This window comes from Pristiophorus japonicus, chromosome 19 (genome assembly GCF_044704955.1).
Source record: "Pristiophorus japonicus isolate sPriJap1 chromosome 19, sPriJap1.hap1, whole genome shotgun sequence".
In the NCBI taxonomy this organism is placed as follows: Eukaryota; Metazoa; Chordata; class Chondrichthyes; family Pristiophoridae; genus Pristiophorus; species Pristiophorus japonicus.
In genome coordinates this window covers 78,250,634-78,276,408 of record NC_091995.1, presented here as the reverse complement: position 1 = coordinate 78,276,408, position 25,775 = coordinate 78,250,634, and the positions used below count along the sequence as shown (strand labels likewise).

The following is a 25,775-nucleotide window of genomic DNA, read 5'->3' as shown; positions in this document are numbered from 1 at the left end:
GCCTTCAAAGTGGAGATGGTTCGGGTACAGAGTAGACACGTTCCCGTGAGGGGGAAAGGAAGGGCATCCAAAGCTCGAGCTCCCTGGATGATGAAAGATATAGGGGCCAAAATTGCCCCCCGCCCCAAACGGGGCATACTTACTGTTTTGTACATGTTCTCTCCGCCCCAATGCCGAAATTCAGCACTTTATTTATTTTCCGAAAGCGGGGTGGTGTTCCGGGCGGGTGCGGGGCAGAAGTGCCATTCTGTTTGGCTGGCCGCCACTCCGAGTCATCAGCATATCGCTGATGCATCACAACTTCCCTCCCGTTCAGTTAAAGGGAGGGTGGGGGGTGCGCTGTGAGCTCTGCAGCCACTTTAGTGGCACCCACTGGGCCACCAGGGAGGGTTTCGGCCGACAATTAAAATAAGATGGCGGTCGCGGCGGAACGCCCTCCCCTTTAATGGCAGACGCGCCGCCCAGCCACAAGAAGCTTCCCACCGGGGATAGCTGTCGGGGACACCGAGCGGCAGCGGGGCAATTTCACACACGGGGCATAAAGGGGGCCGCCAGTCAGTCGGTACGGGGTCAGGGCGGTCCCGTACACCGCTCCAAAAATAATGGAGGGCAATTTTGAAAATGTCGGCCCCTCCGCTCCGACCGAGTGGTGAGTCTTATAGAAAGGGGCAACTTTGGACCCACAGAGACAGGACATGGAGGCTTATGACAGATGTGAGGTTCATAATACAGTAGAGAACCAAGCTGAATGTAGAATGTACAGAGAAAATCTGTAAAGGGGAATCAGAGAGACAGAGTTTGAGAATAGATTAGCGGCTAGCATAAAAGGGAACCCAGAAGTCTTTTATAAACATATAAATAGGGAAAGGGTCATCAAAGGAAGGGAGGGGCCGATTGGAGACCAAAAAGGAGATGATTTTGTAAAGGCAGAGGTACTAAATGAGTACTTTGCATCGGTCTTCATAGAAACATAGAAAATAGGTGCAGGAGTAGGCCATTCGGCCCTTCTAGCCTGCACCGCCATTCAATGAGTTCATGGCTGAACATGCAACTTCAGTACCCCATTCCTGCTTTCTTGCCATACCCCTTGATCCCCCTAGTAGTAAGGACTACATCTAACTCCTTTTTGAATATATTCACTGGAGAAGAGAATGCTATCAAAGTTTCAGTAAAGGAGGAAGTGGAAGTGATATTGGATAGGATAAAAATAGATAAGGAGAAGGCCCTTAAAAGCTTGGCAGTCCTCAAAGTAGAAAAGCCAGTCGATCTGGGTGATGCTTCCCTCAGTAACCGCGAATGTAAGAGCTGAATTTGCAGAGGCTCTGGCCACGGTCTTCTGATCCTGCTTCGATATCGGGGGAGGTGCCAGAGGACTGGAGGATTGCAAATGTGTTTAAAAATGGGAGAGCGATAAACCCAGCAACTACAGGCCAGTCAGCCTAATGTCGGTCAGACCCCAGCTGCAGTTTTGTGTTCAATTCTGGGCACAGCATTTTAGGAAGGAAGTTAGGGCCTTGGCGAGGGTGCAGAGGAGATTGACTGGAATGGTTTCAAGGATGAGGGACTTCCGTTATCTGGAGAAGCTGGGGTTTGTTCTCCTTAGAGCAGAGAAGGTTAAGGGGAGGTTTGATAGAGCAGTTCAAAATCATGAACAGTTTGGATCAGAGTAAATAAGGAGGAACTGTCTCCAGTGGCACAAGGGTCGGTAACCAGACGACACAGATTTAAGCTGATTGGCAAGTGAACTAGAGGTAACATGAGCAAAATGTTTTTACACAGCGAGTTGTTGTGATCTGGAATGCACTTCCTTGAAAGACTGGTGGAGGAAGATTCAATAGTAACTTTCAAAAGAGAATTGGATAAATAATTGAAGGGGAAACATTTTCAAGGCAATGGGGAAAGAGCAGGGAATTTGAACTAATTGGCTAGCTCTTTCAGAGACATGAAGGGCCTAATGGCCTGTTTCTGCACTGTAAATTCGATGCAATGTACACGTGCAGCTGCACACCTCATGATTTCAGCTGTGCTCCAGGCTATCGGGGTTGATGGCAACTGGCTGTTGCTGGAGGAGAGCAGCCAGGTGGCCCCCCCGAGTATTGAGAATTGTGGTGGTGGGATTAAGTAAAATGCTTTCCTTACCTCCATATCTTCGGCTTGCCACAGGGCTCCCTGCGGACTCTCTGGTTAGTGTTGGGTCCGAGGCGAGGCCCTTGTTCAAGACTTTTGTCTGCCGTGGCAGCCCACAAAGGAGACACATTGGGAAAACGGGGCCGGAGGCTGGGAATGCTTCCCTTCCATGCACTGAGTCTGCTCCTGCTACAAGCGCAGGCCCGGTTACCCGCCTTGGGGAAAGCCCCGGGGCAGCTGAAAGGTCAGAGGTCAGATTGCTGCTCCCAAACAGGTCCCTGCCTCCTTTCCCCGCGCCTGACGAACCACGACGAAATCTTGTTCACCGCAAGATAGGAAAATAATTTGTACTCCAAACTTTTTCAGCAGGTGAGGTGGACGCACAGCCGGGTGAGCTGGCTTCAATGTTCCCCTCGGGTCCAGTTTGAGCCCAGTAAGTGTTCCTCGGTCAATCTGTTACAGATGATTTTACCTTTGAGATGGAAAAGTTGGTTTATAAACACTATAGAACATTGCACTGAAGGACGAACTCTATGAAAACTTTTGTCACAAATTATTTCTAACAAGTAAGTCTCTCCGGCTACTGGTCCCTAATTCTCTGGGGCAGAAATTCGTCCATTTGGGGTGGTAACCCAGGCGGGATGGTAATTTTAGTGCCTCGGCAGACCCATTGCGCACGCGAGGAACTCCGAGTCAGACCCCGGCAACAGCCGAGTCCTAAAGGCGTGGCATAGTAATGCACCCATTAAACTTTTCAAAATCACTTGTTTTCAACCTATGCTGTTATCTCTGTCCGCCACTGCAAACACAGAGGCTCACGCACCGCGCTGTGTGTAAACGTTGCACTGTGACCTCTGAGGGAAGCGCTTCCTCATCCCTTTATGCAGCCACCAGTTAACGACTCTGCAAGCCTGCACCGACTGTTTTTCCAGACGTTGTTATTGGGCGTTGCACCAGGAATATATCACGATCGGAGTGATCGTCAGTAGCCGGGTGCTACTGGTTTGCGCCCCTGGTGAGCCTCTAGTTATTTTCAGTCAGGGCGCTAAACGCTGCACTCCCGGTCGGTAACCTCTTACGCTCCCGCTAACTGATGCCGTTAGGCAACTGAAAATCCAGCCCTCTGTTTTTTCTTTGCCATGGCGGTGAGACGTCAGCCTAGAACTGAACTCCGAGACTGTCTAGCTCAGTGCTTGAACCCTGCACCCTCTGACTTAGAGCTGGAAATGCGAGCACTAAGCCAAAGGCTCGCTCCTGGGTGACATTGATACAGTTCCAGCTAGGATTGAAGGCCATGGGTTTACCTTTAAGAGATTTTCAATTCACAACTTTTTTTTTTATTTTTTTAAGGACTTTGTGAAAAGGAATGCCTCAGTTTGTTTTGTTTCCAAATACATGCATCGATAGAAAGCTATCTCAACAAGAACGTGCATTTTTAACACACGTTTAATAAACATCAAAGTTTGCTTCACATTGAGGTAGGAGAGGTCGAAGGAATGACTGAAAGCAAGCTTCCAAAAAATTGGTTTTGAGGCTTTTCAAAGCAGGGAGAGAAGTAGCAAGGTGCAGGGGTTTAAGGAGGTGTAATATATTTTCTACATGGGTTCTTTGCTTAAGAATTCATAGCAACACATTGCTATTAAGAACTAGTTGGTTTGTTAGCAAAGGTTTAACAATCACACGACACATCCACCAGGCTCACAACCACCTGCCTCATCGTGGATCTCCCGAACCCAACTGGCTGGGGTTTTATTGAGTCTTGTGGACATCACGTGACTGGCTGAGCCAGTCACAATGCAACAGATCCACAACTCTTTGGGGAACAAAAGTAAACATTAGATCGAGTGCCCCCCAATCTGGGGGACACTCCAGACACTTAACTGACCCTTTTTTTTTAATAAATTTTTTTTTGTTGTTTTTTTTTAGGGGGGTTTTTTTGTGCTTTTTTTGGGGCATTAAAATCATATAATTTACAAGTGCCCCTTATAAAAGGGGAGGGGGACACTAAAACCCAGCAATTAAAACAAATTAAACTTTAAAACAAATAAAATCAAATTAAAATTTGGTTGCCGGGGGTGACAATGCATTCCAGTCCCTCTGGCGCCCACCTCTCGTGGAAGGCTGCGAGCGTACCGGTGGACACCGCGTGCTCCATCTCTAAGGACAGAAGAGAGGCAGGCAGTCAGGCTGAACGACCCCCTCGACCACCTGCTGCCTGGACCAGCTGATGGCACCCTTGGCCGTGCCCAGGAGCAGTCCTACGAGGAGGCCCTCGGACCTACCCGCTCCCCTCCGCACAGGGTGGCAACAGCTCCACAAACCTGTGAGCATACTCGCAGGTGCATACATTACAGGAGGGAGTTGGGCCGAGGTGGCTGAAGGTTCTGCCATTGATGGAGGAGACGAGAGAGGAGGAGGCACAGGGAGGCCCGAGTTGCTGAACCAAAGGTCCTGGCAGGAATGCCAGGCTGGAGGAGGTTGTAGAGTTCGAGCTGGGGGAAGTGGGTGTGAGGAGGCCAGAGGAGGGATTTGCAGACAAGGAAAAGGATATTGATTTCAGTGAATTCAGTGGAGTAGGGAAGTTAGTGGAGATCAGTGAGGACAGGAGCATAAGGTTAGGGGCCAGGAAGATTGAGTGGCAGAGGCTGAGGAGTAAGTGGTAGAGGAGATCAGACACATGGCGGCAGCCAATATGTATATGCAAGTGGACACAGCAACACTGGCTATAGATACACAAGCATAATGCAGAGACAACTAAACATGGCACAACAAGAGCATAGTCTTCGGAAGCAGCAGCCTAAACTGGGAGTCTGGGTCAGATCGGTGGATGGATTATCCTGGCTTATCGAGTGACTCAAAGATATTATGGCAGTAAGGGATCAGAGCCTGATTTCTGGTTGAGAATAGCGGACATGGGCAGTGGGTGATCTGAGGTGAATGGTGTCTGGCCAATGCTTTCAGTGCTCCTCGCCGTCACTGTCTGCTGAGCCTTGGGGGCGGTGCTTCTGATGTTGCCGGCCCGCCAAGGATTCTGCTAGCAGGTGTTATACATCGCATTCTCCCCCTCTGGCATCTTGACCTTCTGCTCAGAAATAGAAGAGCAGAAACTGGGGCAGCGGTAACAGTGATGGGACAACATCTGGGGTGGTAGTAGCAATGGAGCATCCGGGAAGTTGAAAGCAGCAATGCCCTAAGTGGCAATGGTGCCATCCTTCGGCCCTCATTGTAACTGGGCACTAGCATTTGAGGCCTGCGTACCACCAGTCTTAAAACCAGAAGTTGGCAAAAATAATGCACAGCTTCTCTCTGTCTATTAACCACTTGCATTTAACTAGGTTAGGTAAAAGATAAGAGGGAGCGCAGCTATTCCCAGTACAAGCTGGGCTTGTCTGAAGTTAACATGCAGGTAGAGCAAGCAATTAGGACGGCAAATGGCATGTTAGCCTTTATTGCAAGGGGGTTGGAGTACAATAGCAAGGAAGTCTTGCTACAATTGCTACAATTATATAGGGTTTGGTGAGACCACACCTGGAGTACTGTGCACAGTTTTGGTCTCCGTACCTAAGAATGGATATACTTGTCTTGGAGGGGGTGCAACAAAGTTTCACGAGATTGATTCCTGAGATGAGAGGGCTGTCCTATGAGGAGAGATTGAGTAGAATTGGCTGATACTCTCTGGAGTTTCGAAGAATGAGAGGTGATCTTATTGAAAGCTATAAGATTCTGAGGGGGATTGAAAGGGTAGATGCTGAGAGGTTGTTTCCCCTGGCTGGAGAGTCAAAACTAGGGGGCATAGTCTTAAGGGATCAGCCAGTTAGGACTGAGATAAGGAGAAATTGCTTCACTCACAGGGTGGTGAATCTTTGGAATTCTCCACCCCAGTGGGCTGTGGATGCTCAGTCGATGAGTATATTCAAGACTGTGGGAGCGATAGATTTTTTTGGTCAAAGGATATGGGGATAGGGCGGGAAAGTGGAATTGAGGTCGAAGATCAGCCATGATCTTATTGAAAGGCGGAGCAGGCTCGAGGAGCCGTATGGCCGACTCTTGCTCCTATTTCTTAAGTTCTCTGCTGGATTGTCAATGTGACCTCTCAGTCTGTGCTTGTGGTCATATTTATGTGTTTGCTCACTTTAGGGAAAAGAAGCCACATTCGGGATAGCAGAGGTCATGTTCAAACTCAGCTGTTAACCGAAGGATTAGAAACCAACACCGTAAACTTAAAGGAGAAAGACTGAAACATGAGTGGACCAATGTTCCCTGTTGTTTTTTTTTTCCCGTGTGCGGGCCCTTTAACTGGCTGCACGGCATATTCAAATTTTCGCGCATGCGCGGTTATTCCCGTGGAAATGCCGGTGAGTGGACTGCACGCGACCTCCAGATCGCTGTGTGGCCGTGCAGCTTAACGGGAACGTTGGAGGGGACAGGCTGTGGGCAATGAGTGTCAATGCTATAATGTGTTGTCAACGTGCGTGTGAATTATTTGGTGTACATTTCATTTGATTGCTTTGAGTGACTATACCTTGAACGATGGCTGTAAATGGTATAAAATGCTCCAAACTCCATGCCTGTAAATGCCGTCCTGAACCTTACTGTGAATTGTGGAAGGTAATTTTCTTTCCCATTTTATCCTCTCCTAACCTTAAAGCACTGGCTTATGCTGTCGCATCATTACATGGGGGCTAGACCAAAGTATTTTCTTCACGGTGAGAAGCTGGGAGCTGTGGAGGAACAGAGAGATTTAAGGGTCCATGTACAGAAATTACTAAAAGCTAGTGGATAGGTACAAAATAGAATTAAAAGGGCTCATGAAATGTTGGCCTTTAGCTCAAGGGGGCTGGAATACCAAGGGCTGTAAATTATGCCACAGTTATATAAAACTCTGGTTGTGGGTTCAAGTCCCACTCCAGGAACCTGAGCACAAAAATCTAGGCTGACACTCGCAGTGCAGTGCTGAGGGAGTGCTGCACTGTCGGAGGTGCCGTCTTTCAGATGAGACGTTAAACCGAGGCCCCGTTTGCCGCCTCAGGGAAGAGCGGGGGAGTTTTTCCCCAGTGTCCCGGCCAATATTTATCCCTCAATCAACATCACTAAAAAAAATATTATATGGTCATTATCACACTGCTGTTTGTGGGAGCTTGCTGTGCGCAAATTGGCTGCCGCGTTTCCCACAGTGGCTGCAGTCCAAAAGTACTTCATTGGCTGTAAATCACTTTGGGGCATCCTGAGGTCATGAAAGTCGCTATTTAATTGATGTCTTTCTTTCTTTTGGTTAAACTGCATTTAGAACACTGTGTTCAGTCCTGGGCCCCGCCCCTCAGGGAGGGATATATCAGCCCCGGAGAGGGAGCAGCGCAAATTCACCAGAATGATACCGGGCTGAAAGGGTTAAACTATGAGGACAGGTTGCATAAACTGGGCTTGTGTTCCCTCGAGTATAGAAGATTAAGGGGCGATCTAATTGAAGTGTTTAAGATGATTAAAGGAATTGATAGGGTAGATAGAGAGAATTTCCTCTGGTGGGGGGAGTCCAGAACAAAGGGGGCATAACCTTAAAATTAGAGCCCGGCCGTTCAGGGGTGATGCCAAGAAGCACTTCTTCACATAAAGGTTGGTGGAAATCTGGAAAACTCTCCCCCAAAAAGCTCTGAGGCTGGGGGGTCAATTGAACATTTTAAAACTGAGATTGATAGGTTTTTGTTGGGCAAGGTTATTGAACATTATGGAACTAAGGCGGGTAAACAGGGTTAAGATATAGATCAGCCATGATCTCATTGAATGGCAGAACAGGCTCGAGGGGCTGAATGGCCGCCTCCTGTTTCTATGTTTCTAGACACCCTCAGATCTCATCCAAGTAGCCCATGCTTGATGTATAAAAACATAAGAAATAGGAGCAGGAGTAGGCCATTTGACCCCTCGATGGCTGATCTGATCTTGGCCTCAAGTCCACTTCCCTGCCCATAACCCTTGACTATCATTCAAAAATCTGTCTGTCTCCACCTTTCTCAGCTCTCTGGGGTAGAGAATTCCACAGATTCACACCCCTCAGAGAAGAAATTCCTCCTCATCTCCATTTAAAATTGGCAACCCCTTATTCTGTTCCCTAGTTCTAGATTCCCCCACGAAACATCCCCTCAGAATCTTATACGTCTCAGTAAGATCACCTCTCATTCTTCTCAAACTCCAATGAGTACAGGCCCAACCTGCTCAACCTTTCCTCAGAAGACAACCCCTTCATCTCAGGAATCAACCTAATATGGCGAGACAGTGAGTATTGGCTGACTATTCAATGGTTGGGGGAATGACAGCGTAGACAGTAATCTGCTCACCCAATATCCATGAACAATCAGGACAGGGAGATCGAGCGAATGTTTCCTGTCCCTATGCTGAGGTCAAGTGTCCTAGCTGGAGCCCTGACTGAGCTCCGCTAACTCATCACAAAACAAATCACGTAGTGGGCTTTTCATTGGATGACTGAATGAGTATAGTCTGAATGAGTGCTGAAAATGTGTTCCTAACTTGATGACTTAAGTTTCATGTATTTAACTGAATTTGTTCACTTTGATGGGGTCAGACAGACAACCAACCCGAAAGCGTTAAACCTTGTTGGATTTGGTGGAACTGGGATGGGAAAAGGTGGTCTTATTGTGGACAATGCCTGGGTTATGTCACTGAAGATTGGTATCACCAGGGCCCTGTCTGGATGTACAGATGTTGCTGGCTAATGAACATCCTGCTGGGAGCATTTGACATCTCATGGCTTTGAAAGGCTATTGATACACAAACAATGTTTTCTAAGGACTTGCTGCTGATACCCAAGCCATCTCGAGCACTGCCTGTAATTAATGGCCAATGACCCCGCAATTGGGAATCCCATGAATTGATGGCAAGTACTGAACCATTTACAGGGAAAGGAGGCGGAGGACTACATTCGATATTAAATCTTCATTGTTGCTAATTTGAACCAATGACTGCCATTGATGATTAGCTCCAAATAAGATTTCCCCCAGATCAAATGGTTGAGAGGGAGGAAAATTGGATGTACGCTTTTCTCTCGGGCACCTAGACATTAAATTAGACTCTTTGGTCTAGTGGAATTGCTTGGCACTGCTGTTGCTCTCAGGGTTAAAAAAAACATTAAATAAATAAAGGTCCATTTCTGACTTGGGGCCCATGAGCCATCTACAGGTTATAGTTAGCTTCACATCTAATAATATGTTGATTGGATTTTGTAGCTCAGATCATGAATGTGGTTACTTCTGAATTAATGATGATTATCTTGCTGCAAAAATCAGCAACATATTTACTGTTGAACTTTAAATGTCAGTATTAGATTTTGAATAAACACTTGAGGTATTGTTCAGAGTTCTCTTGCGTTATGTGGTATGGCTTAGCTGGGCTTCAGTTCTGCATGCATTTAATAATTCCTCCTCCATCTCCCGCCTTGCCAATTATTTTCGACGTGTTTTTCTCTCGGGAGGGAAAGCAGACTACAGAATCATAGAACGGAACAGCGCAGAAGGAGGCCGTTCGGCCCATCGAGCATGAGTTGGCTATTTGAAAGTTGTTATTGAATCAGTTCTACCACCCTTTCAGTGCATTCCAGATCACTAGGCTGAGATTTTGCACGGGGGTTAGCGGGTGGGATCAGAAAATATTTATTTTCCCTCTGCAACACACCTTCTCCCAATATCGGATCTGTCAACGGGCAACAGACCCGACCGACAGCGGCAGTGGACCCAATTAAAGTCATTAGCATCTAGTTGACAGATGATTAACAGGATTTTTTAACTTGCCTTTTGACTTTAACTACATGGCCACGGGTACCACACTATTCGGGGACCACAGCTGTTAACCTGAGGCGGGAGTTCAGTGGCCATTGCTCCAGCTGATTACTTCAAATATACAGTAAAAGCTCCCATCTGACAGATCAGCACTTTCCTCAGCCACAAGCTGTTTCTCAGTCCATTTCCAGCACACATTCTGCAGGCTTTCCACTCTCCATCCACTTGTACCTCATTGGAATAACTCTTTCACCGTTGACAGAATGCCTCTGTCACCTCTACTTCGCTTGCCACCTATTCCATCAACCTGGATGCCCTTTATACTGTCTCACCTTGGTCCTCAGAATTGGACCACGATGAGCCCCTACACCAACACCACCACCAACACCAACCTTCTGCACAATTACCTGATGCTGCACCAGACACACGGCATCAGCTCCCGACCACATTGCTCCCCGGGAGGCCTTGGAAGATCTCACTATGGCCAGATTTACTTCACTTCACTCTGTACAGCCTGGCTGCCACATGATGTGCCAGATTGGCACCAGCACCATAAAGCACCGCTGCAATGCCCAAGTCATTCCTCTCACACTCATCATCATTGCAAGACCATTCGTTGACTGAAGGCAACCTTTGAGTTGTTCAGCTGGAGGCAATAGTTCCCCTTATTTTGTTGAGTGCATGGCCCGTTTAAGGGCTTATTTCTGCTTTGGGCATGATCGGCAATCCAGACGCAAATTGCGCTGGTTTTGAGAATTGCCCCACCTCCCCTCGAGTTTCCACTCAGGTATTTGCATATGGCTGAATGCAGAATGTGCAATGAACCAGCGCAAGCAGGCAGCGTTTTAAAACTCAACTTTTTAATAGAAAAAAAATTTGCTTATAAAAAAATTGTGAAATATTTAAGAGTGGTAATTTGATGCAGTTTGATTAACACGTCTGCAAATGGGTTTAATCACAAAAAAATAAGCGTTTTTGATCAGTGTCAATCCACCACCTGGGAGTAACCCTATTTTAAATTACTTAAAAAAAAAAATACCCGACCATTTGCTAATTATATTCGGGTACAGTAGTCAGTTTTAGTAAATTTTTAAAAAAAGTCACATTCAAAATCTTTTAAAAGATGCTTAGTATTGTCCTTGCGCCCAAAGGATCCAGCCAATTTGACGCACCTCCTCAAAGGTCCGCAAACGAGTGCAATTAGCGGAAACACCCAATGGTGATTGTTTCGATCTGGCCAGTTTTGTGGGAGGTGTTTGCTTCTAGCGTGGTGATTTTTTAAACGAGCGCAAAATATCGCAGAAATTCATCTTTCAATCAAGCAGAGTCAGCATGGTTTTATGAAAGGGAAATAATTTTTGACAAATTTGCTGGAGTTCTTTGAGGATGTAACGAGCAGGATGGATAAGGGGGAACCAGTGGATGTGGTGTATTTGGATTTCCAGAAGGCATTCGATAAGGTGCCACATAAAAGATTACTGCACAAGATAAAAGTTCACGGGATTGGGGGTAATATATTGGCATGGATAGAGGATTGGCTAACTAACAGAAAACAGAGAGTCGGGATAAATGGGTCATTTTCCGGTTAGCAAACAGTGATTAGTGGGGCGCCGCAGGGATTGGTGCTGGGTCCTCAACTATTTACAATCTATATTAATGACTTAGATGAAGGGACAAAGTATAATGTAGCCAAGTATGTTGCTGATACAAACATGGGTGGGAAAGCAAATTGTGAGGAGGACACAAAAAATCTGCAAAGGGATATAGACAGGCTAAGTGAGTGGGCAAAAATTTGGCAGATGGAGTATAATGTGGGAAAATGTGAGGTTATCCACTTTGGCAGAAAAAAATAGAAAAGCAAATTATAATTTAAATGTAGAAAAATTGCAAAGTGCTGCAGTACAGAGGGACCTGGGGATCCTTGTGCATGAAACACAAAAAGTTAGTATGCAGATACAGCAAGTGATCAGGAAGGCAACTGGAATGTTGGCCTTTATTGCACGGGGGATAAAAGCAGAGAAATCCTGCTGCAACTGTACAGGGTATTGGGGAGGCCACACCTAGAGTACTGCGTACAGTTTTGGTCTCCGTATTTAAAGAAAGGATATACTTGCATTGGAGGCAGTTCAGAGAAGGTTCACTAGGTTGATTCCGGAGATGAGGGGTTTGACTTATGAAGATAGGTTGAGCCTATACACACTGGAGTTCAGAAGAATGAGAGGTGATCTTATCAAAACATAAGATAATGAGGGGGCTCGACAAAGTGGATGCAGAGAGGATATTTCCACTCATAGGGGAAACTAAAACTAGGGGGCATAGTCTCAGAATAAGGGACCGCCCATTTAAAACTGAGATGAGGAGGACTTTCTTCTCCGAGGGTTGTAAATCTATGGAATTCTCTGCCCTAGAGAACTATGGAGGCTGGGTCATTGAATATGTTTAAGGTGGAGATAGATTTTTGAGCGATAAGGGAATAAAGGGTTATGGGGAGCGGGCGGGGAAGTGGAGCTGAGTCCGTGATCAGATCAGCCATGATCTTATTAAGTAATAGGAGCAGGCTTGAGGGGCCAAATGGCCTACTTCTGCTCCTATTTCTTATGTTCTTATGAACAATGAGGCCTCTCTCCCACCACCATAATCAGGAAGAACATGTACTTAAAGTCCAAAGTATCAAGGTGGTTGGTTTTATTTTACACAGGACACAAGCTATTGTACAGGTCTAACCAAATTACACAGTTGTACGTCCTAGAATATGAAACTAATCATGAATACGATTAGCCAAAATATGTTTCTGAACTTTCTAAAAAAAAATATCGATAAAAATTCCTGGGTTTGCTCAAGTAATTAGCTTTACAAACTTCCTCAAATGATCCTTCCCAAATGAAATTAAAATGGTGCGCTCACTCGTCCCACATTTGTTTATGTTTTCTAACTCATTCTTTCGCGTTCTTTCATTTTCTTCGCAAGTGAGGGTGTTGCCTCTTGCTGGGTGAAGGGACTGGGGTAGATTTTCAACTTAGCACCCGGGAATTGAGAATGGCATTGCTGGTCAGCCTCCCGCGATAGAACCCGCCCAGGTGACAAGTGGAGAGTCAAGCCCACTGCTGGGTACCAGATACCGCCATTCAGGCCCTCGGCCAAGTGCCGCCTGGCATGTGTAAGGTGAGAGAACGGATTCTCGAAGGCAATTGGACTGTTGGGGAAACGTTGAGGCCAAGTCTAGCACTGTGATTGACAGCGATATGCATGCAGCGTCCAGCAGGAGTGACTGGACAGCAGTCGAGAGTGGGAATTGCTGGCTGATTTTTCCACTCCAAAGCCCAGGAACACTGAGACCAGTCCTTTGCCCTGCCTGAGCCCAACCTGTACAGGCTGGGGATTGAAACGGGAAACCTTGCTGGCCTGAATGCACCAGTTCACATTGAGCGCCCAGTAACTGAGCATTTTCTGTGGTAGCTTAATTACTATAAAAATAATTTTCCATTTTCTCAAATCCATGATAAGTAACAATTTCTTCTAAAATACAGGAGAGGTCGACACGAGCTTAAAAATAATGCAGGTATATTTCCTCCACTCGGGTTAAATTCCTGCTGGCCTTCCCGTGAGCAAAAGTTTGTTGAATTTAAAGCAGGAAAACTCACATTAGCTGACGGAGGTAGTCTTTCCTGGTAGTCCTTTATTTGGAGCAAGTACATCCAGTGAGCTAGCCAGAAATGTCAGTCAAGGAACCAGGAAGCTTAAGCTGTAAGCAAAAGACACCTTCCTAACCAGTAAAACACGCCCTGCAGCTCAGCATCATTCTAACCTTTGCCAAGCCAATGTTAAAAGACTTTTGAAAAATGCAGTCATATCGGTGAAATGCTTTCGTCGTGGATCTGTCTTCGGTTGCTTGGATTGCTCTTCAATGCTAACTGATCGGGACGAGCATTCTTCACAGGGCTTCTTGCCTGACTTCCGCATACACCATGTCATACTCTGCTCTTCATTTTGGATTCATTGTTGGAGATAGATTCACAGAGGCATAATGAATATCCTCCTCTGGACGATTCTAGTCAGAGAGGCAGATGAGCATCAGTTACTGAACATGGGAGAAGTCGGGAGATAGGGCAAACAAGCAGAAAGGCCAGAGTTTCCCCTTCTGTGTGAGTTCACCTGTGAATTTCCTCTCCTTAAAAAGTTAAACAGAGGCTAGCGAGCACAGAGAAGGAAAATCCTGGCCAGAATGTTCCTATCTTTAAATATAACATTGTTTTAATATGCAACTAAAATAAAAAGTTAAAAACAAAGATTTCTGAGTAGCTTTATTACTGTAATGAGTCAGAAGGTTGAGAGTTCAAGTCCCACTCCAGGGACTGGAGCACATAAATCTAGGCTGACACTCCAGAGCAGTACTGAGGGAGTGCTGCACTGTCGGAGGTGCCGTCTTTTGGACGAGACATTAAACTGAGGCCCCATCTGCCCTCTCAGGTGGATGTAAAAGATCCCATGGCACTATTTCAAAGAGCAGGGGAGTTCTCCCCGGTGTCCTGGCCAATATTTATTCCTCAATCATCATAACAAAAACAGGATTATCTGGTCATTATCACATTGCTGTCTGTGGGAGCTTGCTGTGCGCAAATTGGCTGCCGCGTTTCCCACATTACAACAGTGACTACACTCCAAAATTAATTCATTGGCTGTAAAATGAGACGTCTGGTGGTCGTGAAAGGCGCTATATAAATGCAAGTCTCTCTTTTTAATAGCATGGCGTAACAACAATTTGTACAAGTTGAACACTTAAAAACTGGCCACCCCTCGGGCGACAATTGTTTCTCTGGATCAATTAGCAATCTACAATGTTAATACCTCCAACCATTTCTTCCTATCCTCTGTGATGGTTGAAGCTAGAAATTCAGAACAAGTAAAGCCTGCAGACCTTGTATAATTAAACAGTTTATCGTGGCCTTAGTTTAGATTTATACCTGGGGTTGGCTGATAGATCAATGTGATAAGATGGTATATAAATGCAAACTGTTCATAGAATCAGAGATTTACAGCACAGAAGGAGACCATTTTGGCCCATCGCGCCAGCCGACAGAGAGCTATCCAGCCTAATCCCACTTTCCAGCTCTAGGTCCGTAGCCCTGTAGGTTACGGCACTTCAAGTGCACATCCAAGTACTTTTTAAAATGTGAGGAGGGTTTCTGCCTCTACCACCCTTTCAGGCAATGAGTTCCAGACCCTCACCACCCTCTGGGTGAAAAAACTCTCCTCAAATCCCCTCTAATCTTCCTACCAATTACTTTAAATCTATGCCCCTTGGTTATTGTCCCCTCTGCTAAGGGAAATAGGTCCTTCCTATCCACTCTATCTTTGCCCCTTATAATTTTATACACCTCAATAAGGTCTCCCCTCAGCCTCCTCTGTTCCAAAGAAAACAACCCCAGCCCATCCAATCTTTCCTTATAGCTAAAACTCTCCAGTCCTGGCAACATCCTCGTAAATCTCCTCTGTGCCCTGTCGAATTGCTGCAGGTTAGATCTCACTCACCTCTCTGCGGGTAGCACTTCCATTTGTTGACACCTGTTCTCCAGTCAATGTGAGAGCCCAACCTGATGGATTAAAATAAAGAGTATTTGTAAGAGGGGGGAATGGGGTTAACAGAAACCAACAACTCAATTAGACCGCGACACAAACGCAACACTACTGCGGAGACTGGAAATCTGATGCACAAAACAGAAAATACTGGAAATACTCAGCGGGTCAGGCAGCATCTGTGGAGAGAGAAACAGAGTTAACGTTTCAGGATGGCGAGCTTTTGTCAGAACTGGAAGATGTTCGAGATGAATAACTTTTAAGCAAGTACAGAGCCAGGTTTCGGGGGTGGGGGGTGGGGGGTGGGGTTGGGCAGGAAGGGAAACAGCAAATTAGAGAGGTCTGTAATTGGGTAGAGTCAGGAGTGATTAAATGATGATGGCGTGAGATAAAAGGAGGTGCTAATGAGAAGTACAAAAGATGCAGCTGGAGGAGGTGTAAATGGTTACAGCAGAATAATAGCTAGATCGCAACTGTTTTACGATGAGGCTCACCACTTATTATTCTAGGTGGCAGGCTTAGTACTACAGAGTGGGAGACAGCTTTATTACTGTGGCTCAGTGGGTAGCACCCTCGCCTCGGAGTCAGAAAGTTGTGGGTTCAAGTCCCATTCCAGGGACTTGAGCACAACACTCCAGGCTGACACTCCAGTGCAGTGCTGCACTGTCTTTTGGATGAGACGTTAAACCGAGGTGTTCTCTCAGGTGGGCGTAAAAGATCCCATGGCACTCTTTTGAAGAAGAGCAGGGGAGTTATCCCCGGTGTCCCGGACAATATCTCATCATCATCATCGTAGACAGTCTCTCGGAATCGAGGAAGACTTGCTTCCACTCCTGAAGTGAGTTCTTTGGTGGCTGAACAGTCCAATACAAGAGCCACAGACTCTGCTGCAGGTGGGACAGATAGTCGTTGAGGGGAAACATAGTAGGCCATTCGGCCCTTCGAGCCTGCACCACCATTCAATATGATCACGGCTGATCATGCAACTTCAGTACCTTGTGTGGGTGGGACTGATTTGCCGCAAGCTCTTTCCACTGCCTGCGCTTCATTTCTGCATATTCTCGGCATTGAGACTCGAAGTGCTAGCGCCCTCCCGGATGCACTTTCTCCTCTTCGTTCGGTTTTTGGCCAGGTGTCAGTGGGGATGTCGCACTTTAGCAGGGAGGCTTTGAGGTTGATCCCTCAATCAACATCACTATAACAGATTATCTGGTTATTATTACATTGCTGTTTGTGGGAGCAAATCGGCTGCCGTGTTTCCTACATTAAACAGGAGCTACACTTCAAAAAATATGCCACTGGCTATAAAGCACTTTGGGAAGTCTGGTGGTCATGAAAGGGGCTGTAGAAATGTAGGTAGTAGTCATTTATTGTGTAAAAATGGACTTTTTCAGACACTTCAATGGGCTAATGCTGCCATGTGTTATGTCCTCTCTCACACCAACTCTAATCAAAAAGTGCAGCATTCCTTAAAAAACAACAACTTTTATTTATATAGCAGCTTTAACATAGTAAATCATCCAAAGCTCTTCACAGGAGTTATCAAACAAAATTTGACATTGAGCCACATAAGGAGATATTAGAGGTAGATTTTAAGGAGGAAAGAGGGGTTTAGGGAGGGTGTTCTAAAGCTTAGGGCCAAGGCAGCTGAAGGCATGGCCACCAATGGTGCAGCGATTGAAATTGGGGAGCGCAAGAGGCCAGAGTTCGAGGAGCACAGAGATCGCGGGATGTTGGGGGAGGGGTGGGGGGAGGGGAGAGATGGAGCAGTATCGGAGGAGTATGTGAACAATGCCATTTTAAAGACACACACGATGACTTTGGGGTCATTCCTCTCCCTATTAACCACTGTGATGAACAACATGGAGTATGCCCCTGCCCAAGAGACACGAGATTCTCGAAGACTCTCTCCTGCGATAGCTGGAGTTAGAATTCCCGAGCGATCAAACTCCTGTATTCAATTTTGAAAAATCTAATCAACTGAGGATGGAAAGATAGAATTAAAATGATCTAAACCAAAAACAGAAACTCAGTCGGTATCTTAAAAAGAGAATGGGACATTGCGCGGGGCCTGACGGAATGGGGTGCGGGTGCCCGAGGCCCGACGGGGGTCTCAGGGGACAGGGTGTCCGACGGGGACAGAGGGCTGATGTTTCTGGCAGAGATCATCCCTTATCCTGTGCAGTTCCAGCAATTCCTGTTTATTTAAGATGTTTGTACATGGCAGAGAAAAATGCTCTTAGTGCAGATGCCGACAGTGTTAACTTAATAAAAAACTATAATAATCGATTTGCATAGAGAACGTTCCAACAGCAGAAACAGCCCTATATAAAATGACACGACCAGATACAGTTACATAAAATCAGCAAAGGTATAGGGGGTCATTGTGCATCTGGAACCAGTGGCAGGGGCGCACCCCATAGAAGTTGTCTCAATAAAGCAAGGCTGATTCTCACCAGAGCTTGACGGGACCAGCTCTTACCATCAAGGAAGATTCATATGCTGCTCCATAAAACTCTCTGCAGGCACAAGTGCTGGAAGTGATGAAGCTTTTGTTACAAATGGATTAGAGTATGAGAGTAAACAAGTCTTACTACAATTATATAGGGTGTGAGACCGCACCTGGAATACTGTGTGCAGTTCTGGTCTCCTTACCCAAGGATGGATATACTTGCCACAGGGAGAGTACAATGAAGGTTCAACAGACTGATTCCTGGGATGGGGGGGGGGGATCTTCCTACGAGGAGAGATTGAGTAGACTAGGCCAATATTCCCTAGAGTTTAGAAGAATGAGAGGTGATCTGATTGAAGCATGGAATTCTTAAAGGGCTTGACATGAAATTAGTAAGGGGTGAATGCTGAGAAAATGTTTCCCCTGGCTGGAGAATCTACAACACAAGGTCACAGTCTCAGAATAAGGGGTCGGCCATTTAGGACTGATATGAGGAGAAATGTCTTCACTCAGAGGATGGTGAATCTTTGGAATTCTCTACACAAGGGAGCAGTGGATGCTCAGTCGCGGAGTATAATCAAGACAGGGGTTGATAAAATTTTTGGGAATGAAGGGAATCGAGGGATATGAGGATAGTGCAGGAAGGTGGAGTTGAGGTAGAAGATCAGCCGTGAACTTGGCGGAGCAGGCTCGAAGTGTCAAATGGCCGATTGTAGCTCCTATTTATGTTTTAACGGCCAAACACAACCATCTACGTCAAATCATTAACTGCCCAAGCATCAACCTATAGCGACGTTTTCCGCTAATAAGGTTTACTCACTTTGCTACTTCTACGAGATGATCCGCCGGTGGTGGCAGCGAAGCTGGTGGCGGGTGGCTGCTGCGGCTGTTCTTGGGACGCTTGCGACCGCTGACCCCTGGGAGCTCGAGCCCGCGAGGGCACGGCTGCGGACTGGAGCGCCTTGGCTGTGGCCGGGCCGGCCTGGCTCTTGGGCACCATGGCGGGCGGTGGCGGAGGGGGCGGCGAGGGGGCGAGCGTGTCGCGGGAGAGGACGGCGCCGGCCAGCCCGGCCGCGCTCCCGTTGCTCCTGCAGGGCTCGAGCTCCTCGCCTCCGCCGACCTGGGGGAGGGCAGACTTCAGCAGCAGGGTGACCCTCTCAAAGCCCCGGTCCACGTGATCCACCAGATTGTCCATCTGCAACACCAGTCTATCCAGGGAGGAGCAGACGTTGGTGCCCAGAGTCTGGATGGCGGCTGTCTGAGTTTTCATCAAGGCTTCAATGGTTGGCGAGGTGGTCGCCTGCGGAGAGGACTCGTTTGCAGCGTCCCGGGAGGCGGTGGCGCTTTCCAGGGTGGTCTGCAAAGTGGAAATGACGTGCGACACAACGCCGCACATGGCGGAAGTGGACTCCTCCATACTTTCGGACATGGTGCTCAAGGTTTTTGGCAGGCCCTCCAACACATCGTACAATCGGTGGTGCGCCTCGAGCATTTTCCGCTTCATCGCCGGATCTCGGAAGTCCGCGTCCTTGTCCCACTCCGCGGAGCTGGAGGATGACATCACCCTCCGGCGTGTCGAAGCCTGGCCCGCCCCTGCCACCTGTACCTGCTCACGCCCACGTTTGCTTGGCGCCTCGGAAGGTGTCGGCCCCTCTAATTCACTCTCCGTCCCGTCGGGAGTGGGAACCCCGGAGCTGCTGCTGCGGGGGGACGCGGTGACTGACTCTGCGCTCTTCGGGGGGATGTCCTCCTCCAAGGGTTCTTCTTTAACTGCTTTTTGGGGAGGCGGTAGTGGGGGCGGAGATGGAACTACAAGGGGAACAAAAAGGAAAGGATTTAGTTTTGTAATGGAAGTCGAGGTTTTCAACGTTGGCTGTAATTCTGGAGCAGGAAAGGGTCTGATGGGGCCGCAGTCACCTTGCTTGGAGAAGCCACCAGCCTCGCCATCGCCGATACAGAGGGCTCTGGCTGTCCCACAGATTTCCATAGCCATCTGCTCCACCTGGGAGAGAGCCACGGTGTCCGCTGATCCTCCACCGATCTTACTTCGCATGTTGTGCGCTGCTTTCTCCTGCAGGACGAGAGAGGGAGAGAGGGAGAGAGGGAGAGAGACACACACACATCACTGGCGACTGAGAAGGCAAGTGCCCAGGTATAGGGATTCTGCAAGTGCATCACCCGAGAGGGGAAAGAAACAAAATAGCAAGAGAACGGGAGTCATGAGTAGGAAGTAAGTGGCTTGATTGTGAATTGAAGGAGACCCAAGGAGAGGGACAGCTTCAGGAACTGACTGCAGATTTGACTGAGCTTTTCAGGATTTGGAAAGGAATGATCTGAATGGTGACAGATTAGGAAAAGGGGAGGTGCAACGAGACCTGGTTCATCAGTCATTGAAAGTTGGCATGCAGGTACAGCAGGCGATGAAGGCGGCAAATGGCATATTGGCCTTCATAGCGAGAGGATTTGAGTATAGGAGCAGGGAGGTCTTACTGCAGTTGTACAGGGCCTTGGTGAGGCCACACCTGGAATATTGTGTTCAGTTTTGGTCTCCTAATCTGAGGAAGGATGTTCTTGCTATTGAGGGAATGCAGCAAAGGTTCACCAGACTGATTCCCGGGATGGCAGGACTGACATATGAGGAGAGACTGGATCCCCTGGGCCTGTATTCACTGGAGTTTAGAAGAATGAGAGGGAATCTCATAGAAATATATAAAATTCTCAAGGGATTGGACAGTTTAGAGGCAGGAAGAATGTTCCGGGTGCTGGGAAAGTCCAGAACCAGGGGTCACAGTCTAAGGATAAGGATAAGGACTGAGATGAGGAGAAACTTCTTCACTCAGAGAGTTGTTAACCTGTGGAATTCTCTACCGCAGAAAGTTGTTGAGGCCAGTTCGCTAGATATATTCAAAAGTGAGTTAGATATGGCCCTTAAGGCTAACGGGATCAAGGGGTATGGAGAGAAAGCAGGAAAGGGATACTGAGGCTGAATGATCAGCCATGATCTTATTGAATGGTGGTGCAGGCTCGAAGGGCCGAATGGCATACTCCTGCACCTAATTTCTATGTTTCTATGAATTGAAAGGGTCGATAGAGATGATTTTGTTCTAACAGTGGGGGAGCCTAAGAAAAAGAAAGACAGACTTGGATTTAAACAGCGCCTTTCACGATCACCGGACGTCTCAAAGCGCGTTACAGCCAATGAAGTACTTTGAAGTGTAGCCACTGTTGTAATGTGGGAAACACGGCAGCCAATTTGCGCACAGCAAGCTCCCCTAAACAACAATGCGATAATGACCAGATAACCTGTTTTTTTTGTAATCTTGATTCTTGATTGAGGGATAAATATTGGCCAGGACATCGGGAATAACTTCCCTGCTCAGTGTCAGCTGTGGCTCAGTGTGTAGCACCTTTGCCTCTGAGTCAGAAGGCTGTGGGTTCAAGTCCCACTACAGGGACTGGAGCACAAAAATCTTGGCTGACACTCCAGAGCAGTACTGAGGGAGTGCTGCATAGTCGGAGGTGCCGTCATTTGGATGAGACATTAAATCGAGGCCCCGACTGCTCTCAGGTGGAAGTAAAAGATCCTATGGCGTTAATTTGAAAAAGAAGAGAGATATCCCTCCTCATTATAGGCAGTCCTTCGGAATCGAAGAAAATTTCATAAGCACATAAGAAATAGGAACAGGAGTAGGCCATATGGCCCCTCGAGCCTGCTCCACCATTCAATAAGATCATGGACTCAGCTCCACTTCCCCGCCCACTCCCCATAATCCCATATTGTTAAGAAACTGTCTATTTCTGTCTTAAATTTATTCAATGTCCCAGCTTCCACAGCTCTTTGAGGCAGCGAATTCCAAGGTTCACAACCTTCCGAGAGAAGAAATTCCTCCTCATCTCTGTTTTAAATGGGGGGCCCCTTATTCTAAGATCATGCTCTCTAGTTTTAGTCTCCCCCATTAATGGAAACATCCTCTCTGCATCCACCTTGTCAAGCCCCCCTCATAATCTTATACGTTTTGATAAGATCACTTCTCATTCTTCTGAATTCCAATGAGTAGAGGCCCAACTTACTCAATCTTTCCTCAGAAGTCAACCCCCTCATCCCTGGAATCAACATAGTGAACCTTTTCTGAACTGTCTCCAAAGCAAGTATATCATTTCGTAAATATGGAACCAAAACTGCACGCAGTATTCCAGGTGTGGCCTTACCAATACTTTGTATAGCTGTAGCAAGACGTCCCTGCTTTTACACTCCATCCCCTTTGCAATAAAAGCCAAGATATCATTGGCCTCCCTGATCACATGCTGTACTGCATACTATCCTTTTGTGTTTCATGGACAAGTACCCTCAGGTTCCGCTGTACTGCGGCATTTTGCAATCTTTCTCCATTTAAATAATAACTTGCTCTTTGATTTTTTTCTGCCAAAGTGCATGACCTCACACTTTCCAACATTATACTCCATCTGCCAAATTTTTGCCCACTCACTTAGTCTGTCTATGCCCTTTTGCAGATTTTTTGTGTCCTCCTCACACATTGCTTTTCCCCCGATCTTTGTATCGTCAGCAAACTTGGCTACGTTACACTCAGTCCCTTCTTCTAAGTCGTTAATTTAGATTGTAAATAGTTGGTGGTCCCAGCACTGATTCCTGTTGCCAACCAGAGAATGTACCATTTATCCCGACTCTCTGATCTGTTAGTTAGCCAATCCTCTATCCATGCTAATATATTACCCCCAACCCCGTGAACTTTTATATTGTGCAGTAACCTTTTATGTGGCACCTTGTCAAATGCCTTCTAGAAGTCCAAAAGACCACCTAAGGACTCTTGAAAATGAGTCCTTAGGTGGCTGAACAGTCCAATACGAAAACCACAGTCCCTGTCACAGGTGGGGGAAAGAGGAGAGACTGAATCAACTGGGCCTTTATACATTGGAGTTTAGACGGATGAGAGGGGATCTCATAGCAACATATAAAATTCTGACAGAATGGGACAGTTTAGATACGGATAGAATGTTCCCGATGTTGGGGAAGTCCAGAACCAGGGGACACAGTCTAAGGATAAGGGGTAAGCCATTTAGGACTGAGCTGAGGAGAAACCTCTTCATTCAAAGAGTTGTTAACCTGTGGAATTCCCTGCCACAGAGAGTTGTTGATGCCAATTCATTGGATATATTCAAGAGGGAGTTAGATATGGCCCTTATGGCTAAAGAGATCAAGGGGTATGGAGAGAAAGCTGGAAAGGGGTACTGAGGAAACGATCAGCCATGATCTTGTTGAATGGTGGTGCAGGCTCGAAGGGACGAATGGCCTACTCCTGCACCTATTTTCTATGTTTCTACTATACATGGTCGATGTCTCTGAGCCATACAGGAGGGCAGATATTACCTTGGTGGCTCATCCAATGAATCAACATAACAAAACACGGGTTATCTGGTCATTATCACAATGCTATTTGAGAGAGCCTGCTGGGTGCAAATTAGTTGCTGCTCTTCCTACATGACAAGGGACTACACTCCAAAAGTACTTAATTTGCTGTAAACTGCTTTGAGATGTCCGTTGGTCATGAAAGACACTATATAAATCCAAGTGTTTCGATATTGCTTTAGCTCTTCTTCGAAATAGTATCATGGGATCTTTTACGTCCAGTTGAGAGAGCAGACGGGACCTTGGCTTAATGTCGCATCCAAAAAAGACGGCACTTCCAACAATGCAGCACTCCCTCGGTACTGCACTGGGAGTGTCAGCTTAGATTTTTGTGCTCAAGTCCCTGGAGTGGGACTTGAACCCACAACCTTCTAACTCAGACACAAGAGTGCTACCCACTGAGCCATAGCTGACACCATAAGACAAGGAGACATGACCTTAAAACAAGAGCCAGGCCATTCAGGAGAGAAATTAGGAAAACCTCTTCATGAAATACTTCAACTTTCAGATGAGTCTGAAGCCCCATTTGGCCTCTCAGATGGATACCATGGCAGTATTTTGAAGATGAGCAGTGGAGTTATCCCCAGTGTCCTGGCTAATATTTGTACCTCAATCAACATTACTAAAAAAAAAGATTATCTGGGTCATTATCACATCGCTGTTTGTGGGAGCTTGCTGTGCACAAATTGGCTGGCACATTTCCCACAAGTGACTACACTTCAAAAGTAATGAATTGGTTGTTAAACACTTTGGGATGTTCTGAGGTTGTGAAATGCCCTATATAAACGCAAGTTTTTCTTTCTTTCATTCAAAGGGTGGTAGAAGTGCTCTCCACAAAAAGCAGCAGATGCTCGCTCAATTAATAATTTCAAATCAGAGATCGATAAATTTTTACTAGCCAAGGGTAGTAAGGGATACGGGGCATTAAGGGACATTAAGTGGACGGAGGCAAGATACAGAATGGCGCAAGAGGCTCGAGGGGCTGAATGGCCTATTCCTATGAATCATAAAATCATAGCACTGAAGGAGGCCATTCGGCCCGTTGAACCCGTGCTGGCTCTCTGCAAGAGCATTTCAGCTAGTCCCACTCCCCCGCCCTTTCCCCGTAGTCCTGCAATTTTTTTTTTCTTCACGGACTCATCCAATTCCCTTTTGAAAGCCACGACTGAGTCTGCCTCCACCAACCTTTCAGGCAGTGCATTCCAGATCCTAACCACTCGCTGAGTAAAAAAAAAGTTTTCCTGCAATTCATCTGTTCCTTGGTGAGAAAAGCATGTTATAAGGGTAGACAGTAAGTGTGTTAGGAGTGAGCAGCAGAGGTGGTTCAGTGCGCCCTTGTCAGCCGTAGCTCAGTGTGCAGCACTCTCACATCTGAGTCAGGAGGTTGTGGGTTCAAGTCCCACTCCAGGGACTTGAGCGCATCAAATCAAGGCTGACACTCCAGTGCAGTACTGAGGGAGCGCCGCACTGTGGGAGGTGCTGTCTTTCGGGTGAGACGTTAAACCGAGGGCCCCGTCAGCTCTCTCGAGTGGATGTAAAAGATCCCATGATGCTATATGGAAGAAAAGCAGTGGAGTTCTCCCTGGTGTCCTGGCCAATATTAATCCCTCAACCAACATAACAAAACAAACAGATTACCTGGTCATTATCACTTTGCTGTTTGTGGGAGCTTGCTGTGCGTAAATCAGCTACCGCGTGTCCCACATTACAGCAGCGACACTTCATAAAGTACTTCATTGGCTGTGAAGCGCTTTGGGATGTCCGATGGTTGTGAAAGGCGCTTTATAAATGAAAGTCTTTCTTTTTGTGATTGCTGGTGAGGGGGTGTGATGCAGGATTTGCTTGCTGTCGGATTGGGGGGGGGGGGGGGGGGGAAGGGGTAATGCGATCAGTTGCAATGCAACAGCTGAGAAAGGAGACAGACCTGCGCTTTGCAGAGAGTGGGGGGGTCAGGAGGAGCTGCACTCACCCTGGCGGAGCGAGTGAGATCGTTGAATCGCTTCCTGCACTGGATCCAGGTCCTGGGGGTGACACTCAGCCGGCTGACTTCCTCGGCTACTTCAACCCAGGCTTTCTTCGAGAGGCTGCTGTGCACTTTCTTGCCGCTGGCCGGGAAAAGGACTTTGCCCCGGGTTTTGACCGCCTGCACCATCACCTCCAGCGAGGTGTCGGAGAAGCGGCGCGCCACTTTGCCCCGCTTGGAGGCCATGCCAGGGCGCAGCGGAAAGGCGGCGGAGGAGAGGGGCAGTGTAGCGCCTCTTTAAGCGGCGCATTCAGCCTTTAAATATCCTGGTCGGGTAGAGGAGGAGAGGGGGGGGGGGGGGAAACTACCGCCGGAAATTGCGCGGAAAAGTGGGCGGGCGGGCGGAATGTGGCCGCGATGCATCTGCCAATCATGTTGCAATCGGAATTT

The 25,775-nt window shown here is 47.2% G+C and overlaps 1 protein-coding gene across 3 annotated transcripts; it reads right to left on the bottom strand.

Moving 5' to 3' along the window:
- Positions 1-2,538: 2,538 nt before the first annotated feature.
- LOC139230501 (uncharacterized) lies at positions 2,539-25,646 on the bottom strand. Of its 3 annotated transcripts, XR_011587940.1 has the most exons (7): positions 25,332-25,646; positions 19,855-20,008; positions 18,758-19,746; positions 15,441-15,502; positions 13,553-13,959; positions 6,650-6,848; positions 2,539-2,599 (listed from the first exon to the last, which is right to left on the bottom strand). XR_011587940.1 is itself a non-coding variant. In XM_070862328.1 (5 exons), exons 1-4 carry the CDS (start codon positions 25,569-25,571, stop codon positions 15,485-15,487), a joined length of 1,401 nt encoding a protein of 466 aa, XP_070718429.1. In that variant the 5' UTR covers positions 25,572-25,646; the 3' UTR covers positions 12,582-13,959; positions 15,441-15,484. The 3 variants fall into 3 exon arrangements, 1 of the variants encoding a protein (XP_070718429.1); XR_011587941.1 differs by lacking the exon at positions 6,650-6,848 and having other exon boundaries at positions 2,545-2,599; XM_070862328.1 differs by lacking the exons at positions 2,539-2,599; positions 6,650-6,848 and having other exon boundaries at positions 12,582-13,959.
- Positions 25,647-25,775: the final 129 nt, after the last annotated feature.

Excerpts from the sequence above, each read along its gene's own strand:
- LOC139230501 (XM_070862328.1), bottom strand. The coding sequence starts at position 25,571 with ATGGCCTCCAAGCGGGGCAAAGTGGCGCGCCGCTTCTCCGACACCTCG. Across the intron at positions 20,009-25,331 it reads ATCTCACTCGCTCCGCCAGG|GAGAAAGCAGCGCACAACAT; the intron begins GTGAGTGCAGCT and ends CTCGTCCTGCAG. Across the intron at positions 19,747-19,854 it reads TGGTGGCTTCTCCAAGCAAG|TTCCATCTCCGCCCCCACTA; the intron begins GTGACTGCGGCC and ends TTCCCCTTGTAG.